General features: G+C 40.4%; 1 protein-coding gene across 14 annotated transcripts in view; it reads left to right on the top strand.

Annotated features, from left to right (window-relative positions):
* NCOR1 (nuclear receptor corepressor 1) overlaps positions 1-26,628 on the top strand; it is a 158,206-nt gene that overhangs the window by 93,405 nt on the left and 38,173 nt on the right. For 9 of the 14 annotated variants that reach the window (XM_039227332.1, XM_039227328.1, XM_039227329.1 and 6 more), the window contains 7 exons: positions 941-1,080; positions 6,317-6,443; positions 12,978-13,530; positions 15,542-15,671; positions 18,706-18,901; positions 24,281-24,454; positions 25,185-25,345. In XM_039227332.1, the coding sequence (XP_039083263.1) occupies positions 941-1,080; positions 6,317-6,443; positions 12,978-13,530; positions 15,542-15,671; positions 18,706-18,901; positions 24,281-24,454; positions 25,185-25,345 (1,481 nt within the window). The remainder of the gene's footprint in view (positions 1-940; positions 1,081-6,316; positions 6,444-12,977; positions 13,531-15,541; positions 15,672-18,705; positions 18,902-24,280; positions 24,455-25,184; positions 25,346-26,628) is intronic. The other 5 variants (XM_039227336.1, XM_039227339.1, XM_039227333.1 and 2 more) reach the window with 3 other exon arrangements.

The following is a 26,628-nucleotide window of genomic DNA, read 5'->3' as shown; positions in this document are numbered from 1 at the left end:
TAAATTGTTAAATTTGTACTGGAAATTCCTGTCTGGGTACACCTGTATCTAATGTGTATTCCTGTCTGTATAGCTCTCTGTGTATACGTGCGTTTATATACCCACATTCCTTCCAGATAGGTATGTGTATGTATTGATATAATTTGACTAAAAAGTGTCAGATTGCATCAGTTTCTGTGATGCATTGTAACAGGCTTTTAATTTATTTTTATTTATTTAAAAAAACTGTTTAATGTTTATTTTTGAGAGAGAGAGAGAGCAAGCGAGCGTGAGCCGGGGAGTGGCAGAGAGAAAGGGAGACACAGAATCCGAAACAGGCTCCAGGCTCTGAGCTGTCAGCACAGAGCCTGACGCGGGGCTCGAGCCCATGAACTGTGAGACCATGACCTGAGCTGAAGTTGGACACTTTAACTGACTGAGCCACCCAGGCAACCTTACAACGGACTTAAAACAAAACAAAACAAACCTGTTTTTTTTTTTTTTTTTTTTTGAGGGTATTTCTTGATTATGAATAGATTGAAGACAGGATAATTATAAATGTAGTCATACATGTCTTTATTGTGTTACTTATATGATTAACTTTATATTGATAGACAGTCTCCAAAGATTTAGAAGGACCTAATCACTCAGTTTACAAGTGTTGGAGTTGTTACTCTGTGTCCAACATGGCCCTTAGCTCTCTGAGAGACGCATAGCAAGGATAAGGTTAAGCCCTTCCATTCATGAGCATGTTGAAAATGTGGGTGGCAAAATAGAGGTGTCAGCGCATTGTGAGTCAACAAATATTTCAGTAAGTATTGAAATATATCAATGAGTAATTGAAAACATGCTTTTAGTGCTAATGATTGTGAATACCATGGTTAGATTGACTTTATTATTTGTCTTGTTTGCTTTATCAGGTGACTGTTGAGTTAATCTTTGGTCTGTTTTTAAAATCTAGGTCTTGTAGAACATGGTCGTAACTGGGCAGCCATTGCCAAAATGGTGGGAACTAAAAGTGAAGCGCAATGTAAAAACTTCTATTTTAACTATAAAAGGCGACACAATCTGGACAACCTTTTGCAGCAGCATAAACAGAAAGTGAGTATACCAGAATCTTTTTAAATTTTGTTTTCATTTTGTTTTTGCTTTGTCTTCGAGCTTGAAATATTGGTTCAGTGAGAAACTTTTTTGCATCTTGCAGTTTTATTTATTGCATTTACCTGTAAAAGGATAGGCTAGTTGCTCGGCACAGGTTGACTTTTTCCTCTGTTTACTGTCCAGGGAGTGAAATTCGTGTTAGCAGTAATGGCGGTTCAGTACTTTTGAATTCCCGTAACGGGATTTGAAAAATAGAAACATTTTGGAGTTCGAATTGAAAAGTTTAGTTGGAGTTCTTCTGACCTTGTTGAACGAATTGATCTGGCATATCAAAACCATTTTCTCAGAAAGAAAGAGTCCCAGAGACAAACACTGAAAACCAGAAGTGTAAATTATTGAAAATTCCTTAACGAGGAAGTTGCAGCGTTCTCATAGTCCACAGAGCTCGTTGGGGACTCCACGAGGTCACAGCTGTTTCTGTAAAAATATGAAGAAGGCACTGACTTCTCCCCACGGTGCTGAGTTCACACAGACAGTGTCAGAGTTGTGGGGGGAGAACGGCGGTGCCTCCGCAGCAGTCACGGCAGGACCCCGCGGTGCTGCGTGCTCCTCTTCACGTCCAGCGTCTGCAGTTCCAACACTAATATGCCAGCTTCACTTGTCCTTGGGGACGCAGCCAAAATGAGCTTTACGAGGCCTTGACCCTTGAGTGCGGGTGTGTGGGATGACGTGAGAAGTGTGTGCGGCCCTTCCGTTCCACCGCGAAATGCCCTGCTTCTGTCCTGGGAAAGCACTTTGTGGTTGTTTGAACCCCCCTTGTTTTATGGGATGTCAGTTTCAGTGGGAAAAATGACAGAAAAACTGTGGTTTTCAGACTTGGATCCATAGTCGACATTTTCTTGAAAATAGGTAGGTGACCCTGTCTGTCAAAGAAAGCAAGGAGTAGTATTTGCTGCCACTTAAAATTTTTTTTTAATGTTTTTTATTTATTTCTGAGAGAGAGAGACAGCGTGAGCAGAGGAGGGTCAGAGAGAGGGGGAGACATAGAATCTGAAGCAGGCTCCAGGCTCTGAGCTAGTTTTCAGCACAGAGCCCGATGCAGGGCTCGAACCCAAGAACCGTGAGATCATGACCTGAACTGAAGTCGGTTGCTTCACCGACTGAGCCCCCCAGGAGCCCCTACTGCCGCTTTGAAATGTCAAGCTTTCACGCAAGGTTAGAAGTTTGGACAATTTGTATCCCTCTGCCTGAGCTTACCATCTTACCATCTTACCGAAAAGCTTACTCACACTTTTCAGATGAGATCAGTGGAAATTTAATAGAATACAAAAAGCTTATTGATATGGTTTCAGATTTCACATCATAGTTATCCTTTAAGAGACGAGTATAGTTTGAATTTTGGTACAGTATCAATTATATCCGTGGTTGTCTGAAAAGATACTAAAATACACATCTTTTTCTGACTACATTTCTCTGTGAGGCCAGATATTTTTTATTATGTGTTTCAACAAAAACAGTATTATGTCTGCAGATTAGGTTACATGTAGAAGTACATTTGAGAATTGTGATGCTCTCAAGGCAGACATTGAAAGAAATTTCCAAAAACAATAAAAAAATGATATTTTTCACTAATTCTTTTGTTTTGGAATGTACTTATTTTTAGTAAAAATGTTTTTTATGTTGACATAGGATGTGTTTATTGTTACCTTAAAATGAATTCATAAATATTTGTTTTCTTAAAGTTTTTTTTTAGTTTATTTTAAGAGAGAGGGAAAGCACACAAGGGTGGGGGGAGGTCACAGACCGAGCATTCCAAGCCGGCTTCCTGTGCTGTAATTGCAAAGCTGGATGTGGGGCTTGAACCCATAAACCATGGGAGATCATGACCTGAACTGAAATCAAGAGTCAGATACTTAATTGACTGGGCCACCCAGGCACCCCAAATTCATAAATGTTTTAAATGTTTTTCTGTTTTAACTTTAAATTCAGTAAATGTCATTATATATATCTCATAAATATATCCTCCTTAGGGTCGGGGGTAAGGGACAGGGAATCCTTAGTCTTGGCTCTCTTCAGACCATCAGTTGATTAGGTGAGGCCCACCCAACCACGGTATGCAGGGTCATCTGCTTTACTCAGAAGTCCACCGATTGAATTGTTAATCTCATCTCATCTGACAAACACCTGCACAGAAACATCCAGAGTAATGTTTGACCAAGTATCTGGGGTGCTGCGGCCCAGCCAAGTTGACACAAAATTATCCATCAAAAATGTCGATAAAACTTCTTACTCTAATCATTTAAATTATAATTGAAATGATAGGACAGAAGGCTTCCATTTTTTAGAGTGTTTTACCATTTTTAAAAATTTCAAGAAAACATGACAAAATGTCTAGTACCTTTTAAAACAAAGTGGATGATATATAAGGGTTATATTCTTGAGGTTTTGAATTATTACTTTACAGTTTAGTGAGTGCTGTCATATAGTGAAGAAAATGCTCAGAGAGAGAGAGGAGGTTTTTGCATGTGGCTGGAGAGAAGCTGCATGGTGATAAAATGTTGTCTGTGCATCAGTGGAAGGACCTGAAGAATGGGTGGGTATCAGCAAAGGAGGCATATCGCCTTCATGCTGGAAAAATCCACCTAGAAGCTACTATCTAATGCCTGAAAATGTTGCACTCGTGCAGTCATTTGCAAGCTTTTTAAAAAGTGTAGCCAGAGGATTCTTCCCTTGCATTCTCTAGGAGCATAGTGATGAATTAAAAAAAGAAAAATTTTATTTATTTAAATCCAAGTTGGTTAACATAGAGTGTAATAATGGTTTCAGGAGTAGTATTTAGTGATTCATCACTTTCACATATCACCCAGTGCTCATCCCAGCAAGTGTCCTCCTTAATGCCCATCGCCCATTTAGCCCACCCCCCACCCAATACCCTGCCGACAACCTTCAGTTTGTTGTCTGTATTTAAGAGTCCTTATGGTTTGTCTCCCTCTCTGTTATCTCATTTTTGCTTCCCTTTCCCTATGTTCATCTGGTATATTTCTTAAATACCACATATGAGTGAAATCAAATGATATTTGTCTTTGTCTGACTTATTTCACTTAGCATAATACACCCTAGATATATCTGCGTTGCTGCAGATGGCAAGATTTCATTCTTTTTGGTCGCCAGGCAATATTCCATTGTGTATATATTTATACACACCACATCTTCTTGATCCATTCAGTAGTGATAGACGTTTGGGCTCTTTCCATACTTTGGCTATTTTCGATAGCGCTGCTGTAAACATTGGGGTGCACGTGCCCCTTTGAATCAGCATCTTTGTGTCCTTTGGATAAACACCCAGTAGTACAATTGCTGGGTCGTAGGGTAGTTCTATTTTTAATTTTTTGAGGAACCTCCACACTGTTTGTCAGAGTGGCTGCACCAGTTTGCATTCCTACCAGCGGTGCAAAATGGTTCCTCTTTCTCTGAATCCTTGCCAAAGTGATGGATTTTTTTAGCCTCAGACTTTCACCTAGTTCTGTGACTCTGACCTTGGGAAATGATTTTTTTTTTTTTCTTGACTGAGTTAATGCTTTACATTGGATCCTACTAGTGTATTCATATGTAAACCAAAAATGAGAAAAAATAAGAAACAAAATAAGAATATTGGTAATTTTAACAGCTGGGGTAGCAATAATTTATTTTCCTCTGTGAGGAATGTCCCTGGGAGATGTGTACAGCTGAAGTCTGATATGCACGGGATCTGGAAGGGGTGGAGAGCAGAGAAGTGCAAGGGCTGGGATCCTCTGGGCTGCGAAGACAAGAACCTTAAGTTTCATAGTTAGCAATGTAAGAGTATAAATATGATAAATGTCTAATGTCTTAAATCAAACTATGTACACATACTCTTATTACAGATATATGATACTAGTAGAAGAGTGAGCAGTTTTACATAAACACGGGGTTTACAGAAGGGAAAATCCTGTTATAAAAAAGAAAATTTGTCCTCGTTAATAGTAAAAGAAATTCGGTAACACTAGTGATGATTGGCAGCGCCAGTGATCAGATGTTGCGAATGAAATCACAGAATTCTTTTTTTTTTTTAATGTTTTATTTATTTCTAGGAGAGAGAGAGAGAGACAGCGTGAGCAGGGGAGGGTCAGAGAGTGAGGGAGTCACAGACTCCAAAACAGGCTCCAGGCTCTGGGCTGGCAGTCAACTCAGAGCCTGATGCGGGGCTCGAACCCATGAACCGCGAGATCATGACCTAAGCGAAAGTCGGACGCTTAACCGACTAAGCCACCCAGGTTCTCTGAAATCACAGAATTCTTAATGTTAGTGAAGAGAGGTTATTACAGCATTATTAACAATACCAAAACTTAAAAATTGCCTAAATACTTTAGAATTTTAAATATTTGTATAGATTTTTTATGGGATCATTAATATAATAATTTTGATGAATGTATAGTGTAGAGAGGTATGTTCAGTTTATGATTCTAGCAGGTTAAAAAGGTAGGCTGTATAACCACGTTGATTCATCTTGGTTTTATTTCCATGTATATATATGTAAACAGATACAAAAGAAAGGAAATGTATCAGCATACTGAGAATCCCTTGCTGGTTGAATTATGAACAATTATTGTCTTTAACATAATTCTGGGTCTTCAACATTCTAGTGAATATGTTATTTTGATTAGAAAATAAAAATATTTGTTTTTATTAGAAAAATACATTATTTGGAGAGGGAGAATAGCAGGAGTTTTGTCATTTTTGGCTCTTTTAGCATACATGGTGGTGAGTTGTTTGAAAAATGGTCCAGATGTAACTTTTGATCAGTTTGGTGAAAGCGATCTACCTACACAAAAAGGTCAGCTAGTAGTTCCCTACCGGTAACTGCACCTTACACAGAACTGTTGTCAAACATGCAGCCTTCTATGTGTGTATCCATGTTCTACATTATTTCAGATGTGAAAAGTTTAGTTTTCTTTCTTTTAGTTATTTAAATCATAAATTAGTAACTTTTTAATATTTGTTTATTTTGAGAGAGCGAGAGAGAGTGTGAGTGGGGGAAGGTCAGAGAGAGAGAGGGAGAGAGAAAATTCCAAGCAGGCTCTGTGCTGTCAGTGCATAGACCGACATGGGGCTCAATTCCGTGAACTGGAGATTGTGACCTGAGCTGAAATCATGAGTCAGAAGCTTAACCAACCGAGCCATCCAGGCATCCCTAATTTAATATTCTTTTACTCCTTAGACTTCACGAAAGCCTCGTGAAGAGCGAGATGTGTCTCAGTGTGAAAGTGTAGCTTCCACTGTTTCTGCTCAGGAGGATGAAGATATTGAAGCTTCTAATGAAGAAGAAAATCCAGAAGACAGTGAAGGTATCTTAAAGTCTTAAATTTAGTTTTGACTTCCACTAACCAAATCTGTAATTGTTTGCTTAGTCATTTGACTATTTAAGAATTGCTTCATTAAGGAAAAAGTCCTCGGTGTTTTCATGGCATAGAGACCTTAAACTTGAGCACAGTGTATTTATTCAATCAACAAATACTTCTGTAGCACCTGACATGGTCCACTTGCTGCAACCAAAGATCTTCAAAATGGCAGTCCATCATCTAGAAGGTGTTTGTGCATCTCTGTCATTACCATAATTATTTGTCCCCTTAGTATCATCGATTACATGTCCCTCTTTGTGGCATTGAGTTTGATTTACTTCAGTTTTTACAAAGTCTTACTCATATATGTCATATGCTTTTGTATAAGAAGAATTAATGACCCTAGAAGCCCCAGTAGAAAAGAATGTCAACCCAAGAAACTTAAGAAATAAAATCTTTTTTGTCACAAAAAAATTAACAACCACTTCCTGAAAAAGTAAATATATTCTTGGGTTTTTGCTAGAGGAAAAAAAAAAGATCCTAATCTGTTTCAATTCACATTACTCTTAAAGTTTCTGTAGCTTTCTTTTGTGAATTGACTGCTCTGATGTGGGGATTTTCAGTGATTTTCGTAGCTCTCTATAAATAATGTCTTAGATATGTTCATGTTTTGTATATGCAAATATTTTTTCCATCTCATTCAGTTTTTGTTTTGATTTTAAATTGCCAGAGTTTAAATTTTGTATGTAATCAAAGTTGTTTATATATGTTCCTTAGTAGACGCTCATATGTTAAGCTTAAGAAGTTCTACACCTTCCAGGAATTTCAGAAATACTAGATTTTGTTTTATTTTATTTTTTTTTACAAGTTGTTGGCTTTTATTTAAAAAAATTTTTTAAAGTTTATTTATTTATTTTGAGAGGGAGGGAGAATCCCAAGCAGGCTCTGCACTTCAGCACAGAGCCCATACTCATAAACCATGATATGACCTGAGCTGAAATCAAGAGTGAGCAAGCCGCCCAGGCTGTCCCTGTTGTTGGCTTTTAGACTGAAGTTTTGTTTTGAATGCATTTTGGCCTTGAACAATAAATAGCTTTTTTCCTGTGAGGTTTTGTGGAAAATGAGACTGCTGGAGTGAGCTCACTCTGGGGTAGCAGGGTCGCAGAAGGATGCGTAGACAGTGCATGTCAGGATGGTGTGTCTATAGTACCTCTGAAGAGATCATGCAGGGCTGTTCATTTTCACAGGTTCGTTGCTGCTGGGTCATATTCCACGGGTTGTAAATGCACATGGAACCTATATTGATCCACTTGGGTTGTCACAGACTGGGTGGCTTAAATGTTTAACAGAAATTTATTTTTTCACGGTCCTGGAGGTTGAAGGCCAAGATCAGGGTATAAACAGGATTGGGTTCTGGCGAACCTTCCTTCCTGGCTTGCAGAAGAATGCCTTCTTGCTTTGTCCTCGCTCGACCTTCCCGGTGGGCACATGCGCTCTTGGTATCTCTCTTCTCCTAAGGACACTGGGGTCCTGGCGGATTCGGGCCCCACCCTCATGACCTCATTTAAACGTAATTGCCTCCTTAAAAGCATTGTCTCCAAATACAGTCTCACTGGGGGGTAGGACTTCAATATATAAAGTTTGGGGTGACACAATCCAGTCCATAGCAAAGCCCAAACCTAATTGTCATAAATATGTTTATTTCAGAGCAGAGAACCCTATCCGTGCGTGGGCTAACAGATTTTCAGGAACTGAGCACCAGAAAGTGACTTTTTTCCTTCTGTTTTCTCCCTGTGACTTTGTCTTGGTGTGACGTTTTTTTCAGATGGTCACATAAGGTTTTTAAAGTTATGAAATAAGGTTACAAATAAGGTCATTAAGGTAATTAAGGTTAAGTGAGGCATAAAGCTAATGTTTCTGTCTGACCAGGTGTGGGGAGGGGGGCACACAATCCCAGCCATACAGGTGGTTCTGTTGTGACCCCCAGACTAGTTTCTCACGAATGGGAAATGAACTCACCCCTAGAATTGTGCGATCTCCCATTTCCTGTTGACTGAACGTCAAGATGTCAAAAAAAAAAAAAAAAAAGACAGTACAATGCAGTCTACGAGACCTGTGATTTCATGCTCATTGTCGCTGTTGATCATGTGGCGCCGCTCATGTCCCTGGGAGATTGCAGGCAGTGTGTGAGCAGAGAGCGACTATGTGCTGCTGGGTCATGCATTTGACCGTATGAGTCTCTGACAGAGGAGTTGGAGCAAAAATACGAAAACTTGGTCAAAATTTGGATTTACTCTTGTTCTTTTGTTCTAAGTCATTCTTTAAGGGAAAATAAAAACGACGCTCATTGGGCTGGTGCTGGTGAAGCACCCTGCCCTGGAAACACTCCTCCTGTGGCCTGGAGGAAGGAAGTCATCGAAGAAGGGTTTATGACAGGTGATGTCTGCTGCACGGTTACGGTCACGAACATGGCTTCTAATACTGTGAAGACAAATGACTTGTTAACTTGCCCTTGGGTTTGAGGTTTTCCACTGAATGGGAATGAAATGAAGTGAGGCTTTTTGTTAGCCTTTCAACATTTTGGTAGCATCTTTTCATTAACAGTAATTGCTGCCATATATTTAGACCTTACTAAGTGGGAGGTTCTGTCCTGAGCTGTTGTCTGTGTTTTGTTTTGATTTTGTGTTTACGTCTGTGACTTGAATTCCCATGTGAACTCCAAGCTCATTCATCTGACTGCCTTCTTAACGTTTCCGTTTGGACGCGCAAAAGCCAGCTTAACATCCGAAACAGACTTTTGATTCCCCACCCCTTTGGGCCTCTTTTCCCTTCCCTGGGCCAGTAGGTGACCCTCTCCTACCCCCCATGTGGCCACTGTTGGAATCTCATCCCATCTCCCTCCCCTCATTGCTGCTCCTCTGCTTCTGAGCCTCGCGCATGCTCACTGACAGTCCCCTCCCCTTGTCCCATTGTTTCCCGGCCTTCACACCACACCCAGAATGAACCTTCTAAAGTGTCCATCAGACCATGTTGCTCCTCTGTTCCAAATCCTGTGATACTTTCACATCATCCAGAAGCCTAGGGCTTGTGCACAGACTGGCCCTTATACCTCTGACTGTTTTGCAAACCACTTTTCTGCTTACTCACTATGTTCTTTGTTGTTAATTGAGCTATCAATGACCCGTAATACTAGTTTCAGATGTCCAAACTAATCATTCAGTATTTGTATTTATTGAGAAACGATCATAGTAAGTCTTGACATCCGTCACCTCACATAGTTACAATTATTTTTGTGTGACGAGAATTTTTAAGATCTACTTTGTTAGCAACTTTCAAATGTACAGTATAGTATCACTGGCTAGAGTCACCACGCTGTACATTCCATTTCCAGGACTGACTTCATCTTCTAACTGAAAGTTGGAGCCTTTTGGCTACCTTCACTCATTTCTACCTTTTGCCTCTGCTAACCATAAATCTGTTCTGCGCTTCGTGGTTTTCTTTGTTTTGTTCTGTTTTTTTAGATCCTACTTGTAAGTGAAATCATTCAGTGTTTGTCCTTCTCTGTCTGGTTTATCTCACTTAGCATTGTGCCGTCAGGGGCCATCTGAGTTGTTGCAAATGGCAGGAATTCCTTTTTTGTTTTTCTAATAGCTGAATAATACTCTATTGTGTGTATGGGTCTATGTCCACATCTATACTCCACATTTTCTTTCTTTTTTTAGTCTACTCCTATCTTTTATTTATTTATTTATTTATTTATTTATTTATTTATTTTTCTTTCATAGTTTGTCAGTTTGGTTTCCATATAACACACAGTGCTCATCCCCACAAGTGCCTTCCCCCAGGCCCATCTCCCCCCTCCCCCTCCCCCCCACCCTCATCAGCCCTCAGTTTGTTCTCAGCATTCAAGAGTCTCTCCTGGTTTGCCTCCCTCCCTCTCCCCCACTATTTCCCCCTTCTCCTTCCCCATGGTCCTCTGTTAAGTTTCTCCTGATCCACATATGAGTGAAAACATATGGTATCTTTCTTTCTCTGCCTGACTTATTTTGCTCAGCATAACAGCCTCGAGTTCCATCCACTTTGCTGCAAATGGCCAGATTTCATACTTTCTCATTGCCATGGTAGTATTTCATTGTATAGATAGACCACATCTTCTTGATCCATTCATGAGTTGATGGACATTTAGGCTCTTTCCATGTTTTGGCTATTGTTGAGAGTGCTGCTATGAACATTGGGGTACATGTGCTCCTATGCATCAGCACTCCTGTATCCCTTGGGTAAATTCCTAGCAGTGCTGTTGCTGGGTCATAGGGGAGTTCTAGTGTTCATTTTTTGAGGAACCTCCACACTGTTTTCCAGAGGGGCTGCACCAGTTTACATTCCCACCAACAGTGTAGGAGGGTGCCCGTTTCTCCACATCCTCGCCAGCGTCTATAGTCTCCTGATTTGTTCATTTTAGCCACTCTGGCCGGCGTGAGGTGGTAGCTCAGTGTGATTTTGATTTGTATTTCCCTATATTCCACATTTTCTTTATCCATTCGCCCATGGATGGACAGTTAGGTTGCTTCTAAGTCTTGGCTCTTGTAAATAATGCTGCAACGAATGTGGGGGTGCATATATCTTTTCAGGTTAGTGTTTGTATTTTATTCAGATAAATACCCAGGGGAGGAATTGCTGGACCATATGGTAGTTCTATTTTTAATTTTTTGAGGAACTTCCATACTCCTTTTCATACTAATTTACATTCCCACCACCAGTGCACAAGGTCTCCCTTTTCGCCATGACCTTACCAACAGTGGTTATTTCTTGCCCTTTCTGATCATAAGCATTCTGACAGGTGTGAGGTGGTTGCTCACTCTGTACCAACCACGTTGTCCTCTTTGCTGTTCCTGAGCAAAGCCAGCCTCCACTTGGGGGCTTTGTATGTGCTAATCCCTCTACCTCTTCCCCGAGACATCCCTGGTTTGTTCTGCATTTCCTTCAGGCCTCTGCTGAGATGTCGGCATACCTCTGTCATAGCGCCTTCCTCACTGATTCCTCAGTTTTCTTACTGCACTAGACTGTCAGCTCCTGTAGAGTGCAGCTTGGTTTTTTCACTGCTCTGTCTCCCGCGCACCCTGCACAGTGGGTGTTTAGTACTTACGGAGTGAATGAGAGGATGCATTTGTAGGCTTTTAAAATACTGTGTTAGGCTTTAAAAGTATCGTTTCCCATATGGTCATTTAAGTCTTTATTGTTTTCTGTGTAAATGATATATCTGTAGCTTCAGAGTTTCCTGTTTTGCTTTAAGACATTTCTACATACCTCCTGAAGTTGTACAGGTCTTGTCTTACATTATCTTCTAAAATTTTTTTTTATGTTTTATCCATCATTGAGACAGAGAGAAACAGAGCATGAGTGGGGGAGGGGCAGAGAGAGAGGGAGACACAGAATCCAAAGCAAGCTCTGAGCTGTCAGCCTAGAGCCCGATGTGGGGCTTGAACCCATGAACTGTGAGATCATGACCTGAGCTGAAGTTGGCTGCTTAACTGACTGAGCCACCCAGGCGCCCCACAAGCGATCTTTTTGGAGAGAAATTTTGTGATGCTTGTCTACACAGACTATGGGGATCAATGAGAGGAAGGATTAAAAGGTTACTCGAAGGTTTTTGGTTTAATTAGGTAGTAAACAGTAGAAAAGAATGGGATTTGGGTGTGGTGAGTCCAAGTCTAGTGTTGGAAATACCGAATTTGTGATCCCTTTGAAATATCTAAGTAAAGATGTCAGAGATCAAAACATACTTATAAAATGTGACAAATGATGTTGGGAAAGACCAGAGTTAGAGCCTGGGTTAAAAGCCTGTGTAATATTACTCTAGAGCTTTGTTGTCCCAGTCAGTAGCCACTAGATAACTTGTGGCTACTGAGCTTTTAAAACATTGCTCGTCCAAATAAATCAAGATGTGCTCAAAATGAAAAATGTAATCAGATTTTGAAGACTTAGTACCAAAAAAGGATAAAAGTCTTATTACTGGTTTTCTATATTGATTATATGTAAAAAGATAATACTTGGGGCATATCGAGTTAAATAAAATACATTGTATAAAGGAAATTTACTTTTTTAAGTGGCAAGTGGAAAGTTAAAATGGCAGATGTAGCTCACATTATGTTCCTATCCGATGACGCTGTTCTAGAACAGACTGTCAAGCCTCCTGGGTAAAAAGAAAAGCACAGAAACAGGCTGGTAGAAATAAACTGGAATGTTTCCATTTCTGGGAACGGATTTTTTTGGTTTAGTCTTGTTTTTCCATCTTCATTTTTCAAAGCTCATGTAAATGATTTTTCAATATTAAAAACTTATACACTGAGTTTCAGAAGGTCAAGACGGTTTGATCCCTCCCTTTCGTGCGCTCTGGCCACTTGAGCTTCCCAGTGGCTGGCATACTTCGGTGAGGTCATGTGAGGAGTGTCACTCGTCCTAAACCTCCCTTGAAGCGTGGCTTCTGCCACCCCCTGAAACTTGTCCATTATCAGATTTTTATGCTGTATCATTATCTTTAAGGTGCTGAAAATAGTTCTGATACAGAAAGTGCTCCTTCTCCTTCACCAGTTGAAGCTGTCAAGCCCGGCGAAGATAGCACTGAAAATGCGCCCTCTCGAGGGAACACGGAGCCTGTGGCCGAGCTCGGGTCTACCTGCGAACCTGCGCCCGGTGCGTCGCCCTCCTCAGCAGCGCCAAGCACAAAACCTGTCGAAAATGAAAGCGCGGAGACCCAGGCAAATGACGGCATCACCGTCGAGGCAGCAGAGCCGATGGATGTTGAACGTCAGGAGCACAGTGCCGAAGTGACTTCTGTTCTTGACCTCCCCGCGACTACCAGAGCAGACCCTGTAGATGCTGACATGAGAGTGGCCGAAAACAATCCATCTAAAGTCGAAGGGGATACCAAAGAGAGAGACCTGGAGAGGGCCGGCGAGAAGACCGAGCCTGGAGATGAAGACTTGGTGGTGGCCCAGCAACTAGGTGCCCAGAGGCCCGAGCCCCAGTCGGACAATGATTCCAGTGCTACCTGCAGTGCCGATGAAGATGTGGATGGAGAGCCCGAGAGGCAGAGGTGAGACTCGTTCCTCTAATACTGTCCTTTTCTTTGCTGTGTTGGACGCTGCGTTACAGAACGGTGCCAGTCCTGGGGATTATTCCTGTATAAACCTTGGCAAGTTCACGGCGGTCTCTTTGCCCTTAATATTGGGTTATGATGCTCCTCTTCTGTTTAAATAACCAAGAACAATTATGTGCTCATCATTTTAAAGCGAACAAGATGATATTTTTTCCCTCCGTTGGTTATGTGTAGAGCTTGTGAACGAAACCACAGATGACGGCTGTTCCTGGTGCTGGAAGCGGTATGATGCGGTGGCGAAGTCCAGAGGCATTGGCTTGTTAGCTCTAGGACCGCACGGCCTCAAAACAAGGCCTGCTGTCCGTGTATATTCAAGGGTAGAATCTGATTGGAGGTGAAACATGAGGTGTTCTGAAAGTATTTAGAAGGCATAATTTAAATACAAGCTAGAGGCAGTAATCATCACCACTTATATCAGTTGCAGTTCTAGATTATTCATATTTATAAGTGAAAATATGCATAACATACATTAATATGGGATTATAAAAGTATTATATCTTTAAGGTTTTAATAAGTTAGTGAAAAGGTAGATATTGTATAGGAATAGATACTGCTTTATTTCATATGTGTACTTTTCTTGGGATTTCCTTTTCCTTGAAAGAAATAGAATCCCCTAGAATCACAGAGTATTTGATTGGTGTAAATTCTAGAAATGAATTCAACTAAAGCATCATTTAATCAGAAACCTAGTTCAACTTTTTTTTTCTTTTTCTCCTTTCCTTCTTTTTAAAACGAAAGGCAAATAAGCCATTCCGCTGAGCGCCAGATTCTGTTCATCTGGGATTCTCTGTGTGTGTTTTACACTGTTGGTTTTAGTTTTACTATAGGACGGCAGTAATCTTGGAGGAAAACCCTAAGAGATGAACATGGTAGTAGTCTTGAAATTCAGAAATTCCTTGTAAATATATGGCAATCTTTGAATATCACTCTAAAGTCTACATCACTTACAAACTGCCAAATAATGCTTCTGATTTTCTACCATTTAATGCCATCTTTATTCTTTATGTAAAATGTTCATTGTTTCATACATTCTGATTTTCTTATCAACTTACTTTTTAAAATGTTCATCTTCCTCTAGTAGCCTGGGGAAGTATGATCAGGCTGGAAAGGTGTGGGGTGTGGCAGCGCTGTGTGATTTCCCGCAGTCATGTGGTGGGTGAAGCAGGTGTATGTGGGGAGGAAGGGACTGTGGGGAACAGCACGTGCTGTTTGGAAAGGCAACTGCACGTTGTTGCTGTGCTTCTGTGCTGCCATTTCTTCCCGTTTCTCATGAGAAGCCAGGAGTCTGGAATCTTGAGTGAAAGTGTCAGTTTTTAAAATGGGCGTGGGCAGGTGTCTTAAAAAAAATACTCTATGATCCTGGCAAAACATCCTATAACAGAACTACTTTGTAATCTGTGTTAGTGGTAGATTAGGACTTAAAGAATTCCACTTTATGTATTTATTTTTTTAATGTTTTATTTATTTTTGAGAGAGAGAGAGAGAGAGAGAGACCTCATGAGCAGGGGAGGGTCAGAGAGGGAGGGAGACACAGAATCTGAAGACAGGCTCCAGGCTCTGAGATAGCTGTCAGCACAGAGCCCGACGCGGGGCTCAAACCCATGAACTGTGAGATCATGAACTGAACTGAAGTCAGACACTTAACCGACTGAGGACCCAGGCACCCCCAGAATTCCACTTTAGAATGGAATTTGTTGAGACTGCTTGGTTAGATGCAGATGATTACATTCAGGTAGATTTCAACCGGTAACTCAATATTAGGTTTCTTTACTTGGAAAATTAGCATTACAGATTCCCCTTTTTCCTTATTCTTCAGATATCTTCTGAGGTTCCTGTGTTATGTGGACGTGCGTGCATACCTACATATTAATTACTTGGAAGGAATTATGATTGTATATTCAAAGTCTTAAGAGTATATTAATCTATCATCTTTTATTGCCAATTGCAGAATGTTTCCTATGGACTCAAAGCCTTCATTGTTAACCCCCCCTGGATCTATACTGGTCTCCTCCCCAGTAAAACCGAATCCACTGGACCTGCCACAGCTTCAGCATAGAGCTGCTGTTATCCCACCCATGGTAAGTGTTCAAAGCGAGGAAGAGAAGTAAAGTTGAGAAATAAAGACCTTTAGAGACACTTCTTCTCTTTCTTAACCAGTACTTGACTTTTTAAAGAATTGTGGTAAAAAGCACACAACATAATATGTACTGTCTCCACTGGTTTTAAGTGTACAGTTCAGTAGCGGTAAGGATATTTATGTTGCTGTGAAATAGAGCTCCGGAACTTTTCATCGTGCAGAAGTGGAACTCTCGTCCCATTAAACGGTAACTTTCTTTTTCCCCTCCCCACCCCGCTCCCGACCACCACCATTCTATTTTCTGTCTGTGAATTTGGCTAGTTAGATACCTCATATATGTGGAATTATACAGTATTTGTCTTTTGACGACTGGCTTATTTCACTCAGCATAAAGCCCTGAAGGTTAATCCAGATTATAGCATGTCATAATCTCTTTCCTTTTTAAGACTGATCATCTCCCATTGTAGGTATGTATCTCCTTTTGTTCGCCCAGTCATCTGCCACTCTATTGCTTTTTCGAGTGAATTCATTGTGGTAGTCGATTGAAATGGTCATTTCCATTTCAGGGAAAAAAAAAAGTCCCCACAGAAATATAATCCTCTAGCCATAAATGTTAGCAAACAAAAGCAAAGGTTAGCAAACAAAAGCAAAAGCCTTTGCTTTTGTTTTGTTTTGCTATAAGCAAATCTATTTATTGGTAGAATAAATACTATAACTAGGTTTTGAATATTACGAAAGAATTATAAAGATTATGGCTAACTTCAGTATACAGTTCCAAATCTAGTTTCCTTTACATTTTACTTGAATTATTTCTACAGGCTTGACTCCGTTTCGACACTGAATTCTGAACTTGGGTGGTGCTCTTTTACCTAGTAATGTTTTAGCTCTTGCTTTATTTCGGGGGATATAAATTTGTTTCCTGTCTCATAGATAATTAAAAAAAAGTTAAGTGTGTGCTTATGATAGACTGACACACAGAAAATCATTAAACATTTACTCATTCATTGATGCACTCAAATGGACATTTATTGAGTGTCCAGTTCAAGGCAACATTGTTAATGCTGTATGGAATATTTACATATCATAATCTCTGACTTCAAAAAATGTAGAGATTGGTCTTGATAACAAGACATAGAAAAATATTGTAATAAAAATTAAAATGAATTATAAAAATGTGATGCTCTATTAAGTTAGAAAATATAGTCTGAATATTTTGGAAGGAGAGCTTCCTTCTTAATGAGACATTTAAAGAAGACTCCACATAGGAAATAGTATTTTGGGGGCACTTGGGTGGTTCAGTGGATTGAGTGTCTGCCTCTTGATTTTGGCTCAGGTCATGATCCCAGGGTTGAGGGATCAGGCTCTGCGCTGAGCACGGGGCTTGCTTGGGATTCTCTCTCTCCCTCCGCTCCTCCTGCTTACATGCTCTCTCTCTCTTTAAAAAAAAAAATTACAATGCATCTTGCCAAGTAGCCAGCTTCACTAACCAGGACATTTGTGGAACATTTAATATACTTGAAGAATAAACATTAAGAAAAAGGAAATAACATTTTGGTTGGACCAAAGCAATTCATTAGGCTTTATAGCAGAAAGAGGAAGAGCCATGTTTATGGATAAGCCAAAGCACAGAGGCAAGTAAGTTATGTGCATGTCTTGGGGTCCCTGAAGAATTCTATTTATAATAGCGGAAAAAACGATGGAAGTCTTTATTTAGATAATAGTTTCTAAAAAAGTCAGATGTCTGTTTTTCTCCAGAAGTTTTTGTATTCATGAAGTAATGGAGTGTGTTAGGGGCTATTTATTTAGTATTGAACTGAACAGGTTGGAGTCATTCCTTCATGAAGTGAGAGAGACAGACAGTAAACCAGGACAACCTACAATATTGCAGATTGTGCTGTAGTGAGCGCTGTCTGTGTACTCTGAAAGAAAGAAACGGGGCTGCAGTGAAGGAAGATGGGGAGGAAGTGTATTGGATCCTAAGACATAACATTTCTGTCTGAAAACATAACATTTAACAGTAGCCCTGACGTGTTAATGAATTGGTTGTGGGAGTTGAGGTTGGTTAGTCAAGGATGTCTGCCAGGTTCCTGGCTTAAGCTGCTAAGGTTTCGTTTTCTAAGATGGAGGGCACTGAAGGGGAAGCATCGAAAAGCATTTAGGAAAAGAAAAGTTTCTATTTGAATGCAGGTTTGTGGTGCTTTGGGATATCCAAGTGGAGTTATTACGCAGCCATTCTGTGAGTATGGGACTTGGAGCAAACATCTTAGAAATAGAAATTGATGAGTCATTAACATATAGATGACGTTTAAAGCCACAGAAGTGGATGTGAGTACCTGCTGAGCGAGCCTAGAGAGGAGGGCGTGAGCCAGCAGGAGTTTGACCATCATAAGTGGAAAAACAGGCAGAAATACTTTGATTTCTCTTATCACAACTTTTGTGATTTTTTTTTTTTCAAATGTTTATTTTTGAGACAGAGAGAGACAGGATCCGAAACAGACTTCAGGCTCTAAGCTGTCAAGACAGAGTCCAGCGCGGGCCAGAATCCATAAACCTTGAAATCATGACCTGAGCTGAAGTCGGACACTTAAGTGCCTGAGCCACCCAGGCAACCCCTTTTGTGATTTTATATTATGTTCAGTTCTGAAAGTAAAATGTCCAGCATTTTTAAGCATTACACTTGAAGATTATTTTGATTAAAAAATGGCAAAATCCAGCATACCTTGGTGGCTTAGTCGGTTAAACGTCCGACTTTGGTTCAGGTCATGATCTCACAGTTTGTGGGTTCGAGTCCCGCGTCGGGCTCTGGGCTGACAGCTCAGAGCCTAGAGTCTGCTTCAGATTCTGAGTCTCCCCCTCTCTCTGCCCCTCTGCCACCTGCACTCCATCTATATCTCTCTCTCAACTATAAGTAAACATTTAAAAAAAAAAAGCAAAATCCTATCAACCGGTATGTTACAGAAATGAGCATTATTTGCAACGGAGGGTTGTTGTTATGTTGGTCATTGGCATATTTAGATTTTTTTTTCCTTCTGTAGGTTTCCTGTACCCCATGTAATATACCGATCGGAACCCCAGTGAGCGGCTATGCCCTGTACCAGCGACACATTAAAGCAATGCATGAGTCTGCACTCCTGGAAGAACAGCGACAGAGGCAAGAACAGATAGATTTGGAATGTAGAAGTTCTACAAGTCCGTGTGGCACCGCTAAGAGTCCGAACAGAGAGTGGGAAGGTAGGCAGAGCTGTCATCACAAAGAACTTTTCTGGTGGGAAACAAAACCATACTCCAAAGTGGGCCTTCATGCTTTGTTGTTTACCAGCATGTCAGTTGATTTATTTCTCTTGCCCCAACACATAGAATCCCTTCAAACTGACCTCAGTTAGACAGGTGAGGAATGTTTGTATTAGTGGCTACTCTAAAGGATGGCAATAACATTTGTAATGGTTTTTTGTTAATATGAATTTTCTGATATTTATCTCTGTGCTGGAAGACTGTAAAAGCCATTCTTCTCCACTCATCCAAGTTTTCAGAGTAAGTGGGGATGTTATCCCGTCGTCCAGGCAGATCACACGTGACAGCAGGGTAACACTGTCTTCCTGTGATGACAGCTTTGTGTCATGTCTGGTGCCAGTGAGACCCTGACTCCGCCCCCATCCCAGCTTTTGCCAGGTGTTTGGCCAAGGATAAGTCCCTGAAGTCTTCTGACTTTCAGTTCTCTCATCTGTAAAGTGCAAGTTATGGATCGATCTGTCCGTCTATTATATCTCTCTGCCTACTTATATCTGCTTAGCTACTTATCTATCTACCTGCCTGTCTGTCTATCTCTCTTTCTCCCTTGCTGCAATTACAACCCATAAGAAAGAATCAGTGATCAGTATTGCTTTATAACACATGGGTCAGCATTATTTATATAATATTATATGCAATAGTATACAACGTCTAATAACAATTAGTGCATCAGGACCCACACGGCCGTAATCGGTATCGTGAAGGTGTTGTTATTTCAAGTGACAGATTTGAGTTGTGCATGCTTTTTTAAAAATTTTTTTATGTTTTTTTGAGAGAGAGAGAGAGAGACAGACAGACAGAGCATGTGTCGGGGAGGGGCAGAGAGAGAGGGAGAGACAGAATCTGAAGCAGGCTCCAGGCTCTGAGCTGTCAGCACTGAGCCCGATGCAGAGCTTGAACTCATGAACTGTGAGATTGTAACCTAAACCGAAGAAGTCAGATGCTTAACTGAGTCACCCAGACTCCCCCTTTGTTTTTAAATAAGATTTTTAAATTTTTATGTAGTCTACACCCAGCGTGGGGCTCGAACTCACAACCCCAAGATCAAGAGTTGCACGCTCCACGGACCGAGCCAGCAGGGGACCCTTGTGCATGATAGATACGCTTCATTTCCTTAAAAGGGGGAGAAGGGGAGTGATTTCTAAATTTCATTAAATTCTTTTGGTGTGGTTAGGAAATGGCACATATGTTCTGGTTGGTAGTTAACTTACCGACTACGTGCTATAATATGTTTAGAATACACGAGTCTTAAGGTCTCTGTTACTATGGTTTAGATTTTTTGGTAATGATTCAAAAGACTCTTTGTAGTACCTCATATAGGTAAGAGCAATTAGCTGTAGAATACCATGCTGTTTAATATAAATGCCAAGGGCTATTTAATATACAATAGGAACTGTGGTGCTTAAATGATCTTGACCCCCTCCACCAGTCACACCAATGATTAGTTATCAGTCATATGGCACACCGAGCCTCTAATGATAGAGTTTTAAATATAAGATTGTTAATGTTTTCAGTATAAATCCTGTGCTAGTAAAAATAACCCCTAGCAAGGCTGGGTGTATAATAGGCACTAAATGAATATTTCTTGAATTAAGGTAAAAACGTTAATGATTAGGGGGCCTTTATTATGTTGGGTGTGGAGAATCCTCAGTCTCTAACTCAGTAATTACTCTCTAACTCAGTAATTGAAGGAATGAGTTAAATGAACTAGAGTATAAATGGACTTGGTAGAAGTGCTAATCTTTTGAGCAGTCCAATTACGAGAAAATCTGTCATGATGAGAATGATAAAAATTATAGAGTAATTTAAAAGTCTGTGTATTCCTTACATAAATGATTTAGAATAAGTGTTGGGAGGAAGAATTAAAACCTAGAAGAAATGACATTCAAATGGGATTTGCCAAATTCATGCTAAAGCTGAATATTATTTTTAGTTAGTAATATCTGGATCATTCTAATATGTATATATTAGAGTTACTTTAGAACCTCAATACCTTTTCTTGAGCTACTGTACAGATTGGGTTGTATTTGGAAGCTGGAGAGACTGAATCAGGCTAGAGCCCAACCTTCTGAGACACCTTGATATGAATACCAGGGTGTTTATTAATAGGACATAGTTTGCTTCAAGGTGACCCTAGATATGTTTTGTCCCAAGGCTAAGTTTTGTTTTAGCTCATCTACCTAGTATGTTCGTCCAGTAATTTATTAACTAAGTGCCTGAAGATTCTCCTAAATTGATAGCTATTCATAGTTCAGTGTAAAAGATAATTTCCTTTACATTTATACATCCCCTTGTGTAATTGTATACTTGCAGTTACATTGCTTATATGCAGCGTGTTTGATATAAATATTTTCAGCGTAACATCATAGGCTAGTTTATAGAATGGTAAATATAGTGAGAACGTGAATTTAACATAAAAACAATCACCAAACTGGTACAGTCCACTTGAATTAGGACCATGGTGTTGACTTCGCGGTCTCACTTAGAAAGTAACAGGCAGCGCCCATTGTCCAGCTCTTTGCTTTCCTGTAGGTGGTGTAAGCCTTTCCACCTGCAGAAGAGTTTGGGGAAGACCTTAGAGAGCCCTTGTTTGCACTTTCCAGGAACATTTACACAGGCTGACCCCTGCTTCAGTTTGAAGCCTTTTTCCTGTAGTGAAGGAGCTCAAACATACACATGTAGAGAGAGTTAAAATTGAACTTCGGTGCTGGTTTAACAAGATCAGTTCAATCCAAATAAGAGTTAATGCATCCATGCAACTGAACCTAGTCTGCTTATTTTGTTGTTTCTTTATTTTTTCAGCCCTGAGTACATGGTGATTTAAAATGTGTATTTAGAACCATCTAAATTTCCACTTTTTCTTTAACAGTACCATGACAGTAATTTCTACATAATCGTCAACTTTATGGAAGTGACAAAACAATCACAGAATTTGTAATACACTGTGCTGTTAAATTGTCTAGAAAGGAAGACATGATTTTCTTTTGAAGTTGGTTTATTTTATACATCTGCACGGCATTAGGACACTTAATATAATTCATTATATTAATGTCTAAGAAGGGAAGAGTTCCGTCATCTCGATGGGTACCCCAGAGGCATCTGAAATTCAACACCCGGTGCTTCCGGGAGCCATTTTTGCCATATGGTTTAGAGCACAGCGTCAGGCTTGTGCTGGTTTTGAAAAATCCCTGATAGTGGTGTGACCTTGGTTGGGCAAGATGATGTGATTCTTTTGAGGTTCAGTTTCCTCATCTGTGATGAACTGCTGTTAATAATCTCATTGGTCATGAGGGCTTAGTGAGATAATTCATGTAATTACAGTGCTCTGCACATTGTACATAGTTTTTAAAAAATTAAATATTAGTTAACAGACAGTGCAATATTGGCTTCAGGAGTAGAATTCAGTGATTCATCACTTAAATACAACAGCCAGTGCTCATCACAAGTGTCCTTAGCACCTGTCACTCATCTGGCCCATCCCCACCCATCTCCCTCCATCAACCCTTGGTTTGTTCTCTATCATTAAGAGTCTCGTGGTTTGTTTCCTTTTCTCTTCTCGCCCCACCCCCACCTCGCCATATGTTCATCTGTTTTGTTTCTTAAATTCCACATGAGAGAAATCATAGGATATCTGTCTCTCTCTGAAGTACATACGGCTTTTAAAAGTTTAGTTATTTTGAGAGAGACAGTGAGCACACGCAAGGGAGGGGGAGAAAAAGAGGAAGAGAGAGAATCCCAAGCAGGCTCTACACTGTCCCTGCAGAGCCCAACACGGGGCCTGAATTCATGATCCATGAGATCAGGACCCAAGCTGAAATCAAGAGTCAGACACTTAACTCACTGAGTTACCCAGGCTCCCCACTGAAGGACATACTTAACATTAGCTGATTACTATAATTGTTTCTAGTTCTAAAAAAAAAATCTCAGTAAGCCGGAGAACTCTTCATGCCTTGTGGTAATGAATCTTTATTTGAAACCAATTATAAACTTTCCTCTTAATAGTGACATGTTAGAGACCTTCTCTTTGGATAGGAACTATCACTACCTACTATAGTTAAGTAAAGAAAAAATAAAAAATAAGGGAGGAGACAAATTATTCATCACAGGGTAAGACTATCTACCTAGAAAGCGTAAAAGAATCAACTGAAAGTTATTAGAGCTAAAAGGAAAGTTCATTAAGTTTCTGAGGGAAAAAAAAATGATATACAGGAATCCACATCTTTCTTTCCTATATATCTGCAGTAATCAGTTATAAACGTAAACCATGCATATGAAAAAGATGGTTTTCCTAGCAACAAAATGTAACATACCTACAAATAATTTATAACCAGGGATGTATAGAAAAGACATACGAGAAAGCCTAGATTCCTCATTTAGGAAACGCATTAGTATGGGATGTCAGGTCTCCTGTATTCATAAATTCAGTGCAAGTGTAATGAAAATTCCAGTGACGTTTGTTTGGAGAGGAACTACTCAGAATGATTTTAAGTTTAGATTTACCTGGAAGACTAAATGGGTAAGACTAGATAAGCAAAGGAGTAATAAAATGAATAGGAATTTGTTCTGGCAGATATTGAAATACCCCAGAACTAAGTGGGTTTGGGTTACAGATGATTTTCACTTTCTTCTTGGTGCTTTTCCGATTTTCCACAGTTAGAGCATCAATTTCATCTTAAAAAGGAAAAAAGTTATATGTATCTTTAAATATTAATGTGACTGCATATCTGATGTACCCGTTTAAATGCTTAAGGTTTTTTTTAATGCTTAATGTAGAAGTAAATCATAGGGAGTAATTTTTATTAGCATTATTATAGTAAAATTCACAATTTTATAAACTTGCGTAGGTTTTTTGGATTAGCCTGATTCGCATCTTTTGGAAGGCTTCTTCCATTTCTTAATTATGTCTGTTTTTCTGACTGTTAAGTGGTGGGTTTTAACAGGCTAAATATAAGAGTTGAAATTCTCAAGAGACCTAAATCAAACAAGACTTGAATTCACAGAATGGCTGGATAATCTGAGGTTTGCCTGTTGTGATCTTTATTGCATGTGAAAACGCTAATTTTCCTATTGAGAAGAAAAGGAAGTACTTTGCCCGTTAAAGGGAAAAATCATAACTGAATTTTTGAGGATTTTATTAGGTTCTGGTGCTGGTGCGTACACAGATGTACCCTCTGTGTGGGTGGATTCCCCCCCAGGAATTTTAGATTTTAATTTATTAGTGTATAGTCGGATCTGCCCCTGGATAGTGTGGGCTTGGTCCTTTCACACTTACTATTTTCATTTGGGGTTCTTCCCTTATTTTGATAACTTTAACTTTCATAGGAAAATCAGTCGCCTATTTGCCCTATGCTGAGGTCACACGTGCCCTAGAACAGGAAGCACAGATGCATGGGAGCGCAGCAAGGTCAGCATCACCGTGTAGGCTCTCTCCGAGAGAAGTCAGTACAGCCGCTCCACAGCCCGATAGGAGTGCAGCCCGCTATAGTGTCCCGCCAGGTAAATATCGTTCCTGTGTGCAGTGGCTGCTGGCCATCTCCCTACCGGTGCTACACATGGGTGGTTTCCAGGACACGGCCTTCCCGGTTCAGAAGTCCCTTCTGGCTTCTCTGCCTCATCAGTTGCACTCAGTTGAGATTTACCGGGGCTGCTGGGAAGTTGGTGTCCATGCGTGTCCACTGTGACATTGACTGGCTTCCTCTTAAGAGTAGCTGTACGTTTGACAAATCTTGAGATCCCCTCCCCCACCGCAAGAGACAGCCGAGTCTGTGAGAGCCAGAATCCACGAAGGTCGCTCAGAATCTGCAGGATGCAAAACGGGGCGTGCAGCTGGTGGTCAGTCGCATCTGTATGTTCTCCATAGTTGCAGCATCAGCTGCTCGTAAGAAGCAGGTCCAAAGAGCGATGCAGAGTGAGAGAGAGAGGATTATTAAAGCTTGCCATTTGCCTACGCTAAGCAGAAATAGCTTCAAATGAACGTTGGCTTGAAAGCTCCAGTTTGACAGGGAGTTGACTGTTTCAGCCTCCCGAATACCATGTGTGACCTGAGTGTGTCTACGGCTTTAATTCAAGTGAAAGAGAAATTTAAAATAGAAATGTTCAACTTCAGCCTCATCTTGCACTCCAGATTCAGTTTGTGATTTAGAAATTCAGGAATGACTGAGCTAGGCGGGGTGTTGCAAACTTCGAAATGGACTGTTGTAAATCATCGTTTTCTTCCCTTTAAAAGTCCTGCAGCCTGCTCCACATCAAGTGATAACCAATCTCCCCGAAGCGGTTCGGCTCCCGACAACTCGACCCACGAGGCCGCCGCCTCCTCTTATCCCCTCCTCCAAAACCACCGTGGCTTCCGAAAAACCGTCTTTCATCCTGGGAGGCTCCATCTCACAGGTAAAAACAAAAAACACCCTCTCCTGCCAGGAGATTTCTGTTGAGGATTGCTTTCTGTCACTAATTTGTCAGAGCCTTAAATAAATATCTGTATCTGAAGAGGCCATGACCAGAAAACATGGCGGCCAGAAAACATGGCGGCCGCCGTACTCCCTGCCACGCACAGGAGGTTAAGCATCAAATATGTGTTGACTGACTATGACAAAGGCTGTAAATAGTAAATTGTGGATGATTGGTCAGCCCCACTCATTCGGACTTCAGCCATTGTATCTTTCTTTTTTTCCCCCTGGTGTGTTATTTTTTTTCCTTAATATGGTGTTATCTTTTTTAAAAAGTTTTTTAATGTTTATTTTGAGAGAGAGAGAGAGACATTGCGTGAGTGGGGGGGGGGGGCAGAGAGACAGAGAAGGAGACACAGAATCCAAAGCAGGCTCCGTGCTTCAGACTGTCAACAGAGAGCCCGAGTGGGGCTCGAACTCACAAACCATGAGATCATGACCTGAGCTGAAGTTGGACCCTTAACTGACTGAGCCACCCAGGCGCTCCATATATGGTCTTCTCTTAATGGTAAAGTTTTGACTAATGTGCAGGACCAGCAGTGACCACACCCCTGTCAAGTTAATAGAACCATTTCATCACTCCAGAAAGTTTTCTCATGTCCCTTTGGCCTGAAACAATCACAGTTTTGCTTTCTACTGACCCAGATTAATTTTGCCTTTTCTAGAACTTCATGTAAATGGATGCATACAGTATGTACTCTTCTGTGTCTTCCTTAATGTAGGATCATGGCTTTAGGGATTCATCCAGGGTTTTGTGTCATCAGTAGGTTCATCTTTTTTATTGCCAAATAATACTGCATTGTGTGAACATACTGGTTTGTTTATCCATTTTCTTGTTAATGGAAGCCTGAGCTGTTTCTGGCTTCTGGCTGCGGTGAATAAAGCTGATAGAATATTATACAGGGGTCTTTGAGAAATGTTTTCATTTCTCTTGCATAGTCCCCTGAGAGTGGAATTGCTGGATACATGTTATGTTTGACTCTATAATTTGCCAGAGTGGGTCTGTGGTTTTACACCGCCACCCCCAACGTGTTAGTCTTCCTGTTGCTTTGTTTATCATTGGCAGTCTTTTTTATCTTAGTTTCATTAGTGGGTATGTAATATTTCATGGTGGCTCTAGTTTGCATTTCCCTGACAACAAATGATGATCACTTTTTCATGTATTTATTGGTCATTTATGCATCTGATTGTGAAGTGACTGTCTTATTATCTGTTTCTTTTGGG

Source organism: Hyaena hyaena, unplaced genomic scaffold (genome assembly GCF_003009895.1).
Source record: "Hyaena hyaena isolate Hyena2069 unplaced genomic scaffold, ASM300989v1 scaffold_27, whole genome shotgun sequence".
In the NCBI taxonomy this organism is placed as follows: Eukaryota; Metazoa; Chordata; class Mammalia; order Carnivora; family Hyaenidae; genus Hyaena; species Hyaena hyaena.
The sequence above is the reverse complement of the archived record's forward strand: the minus strand, read 5'-3'. Positions and strand labels throughout refer to the sequence as shown.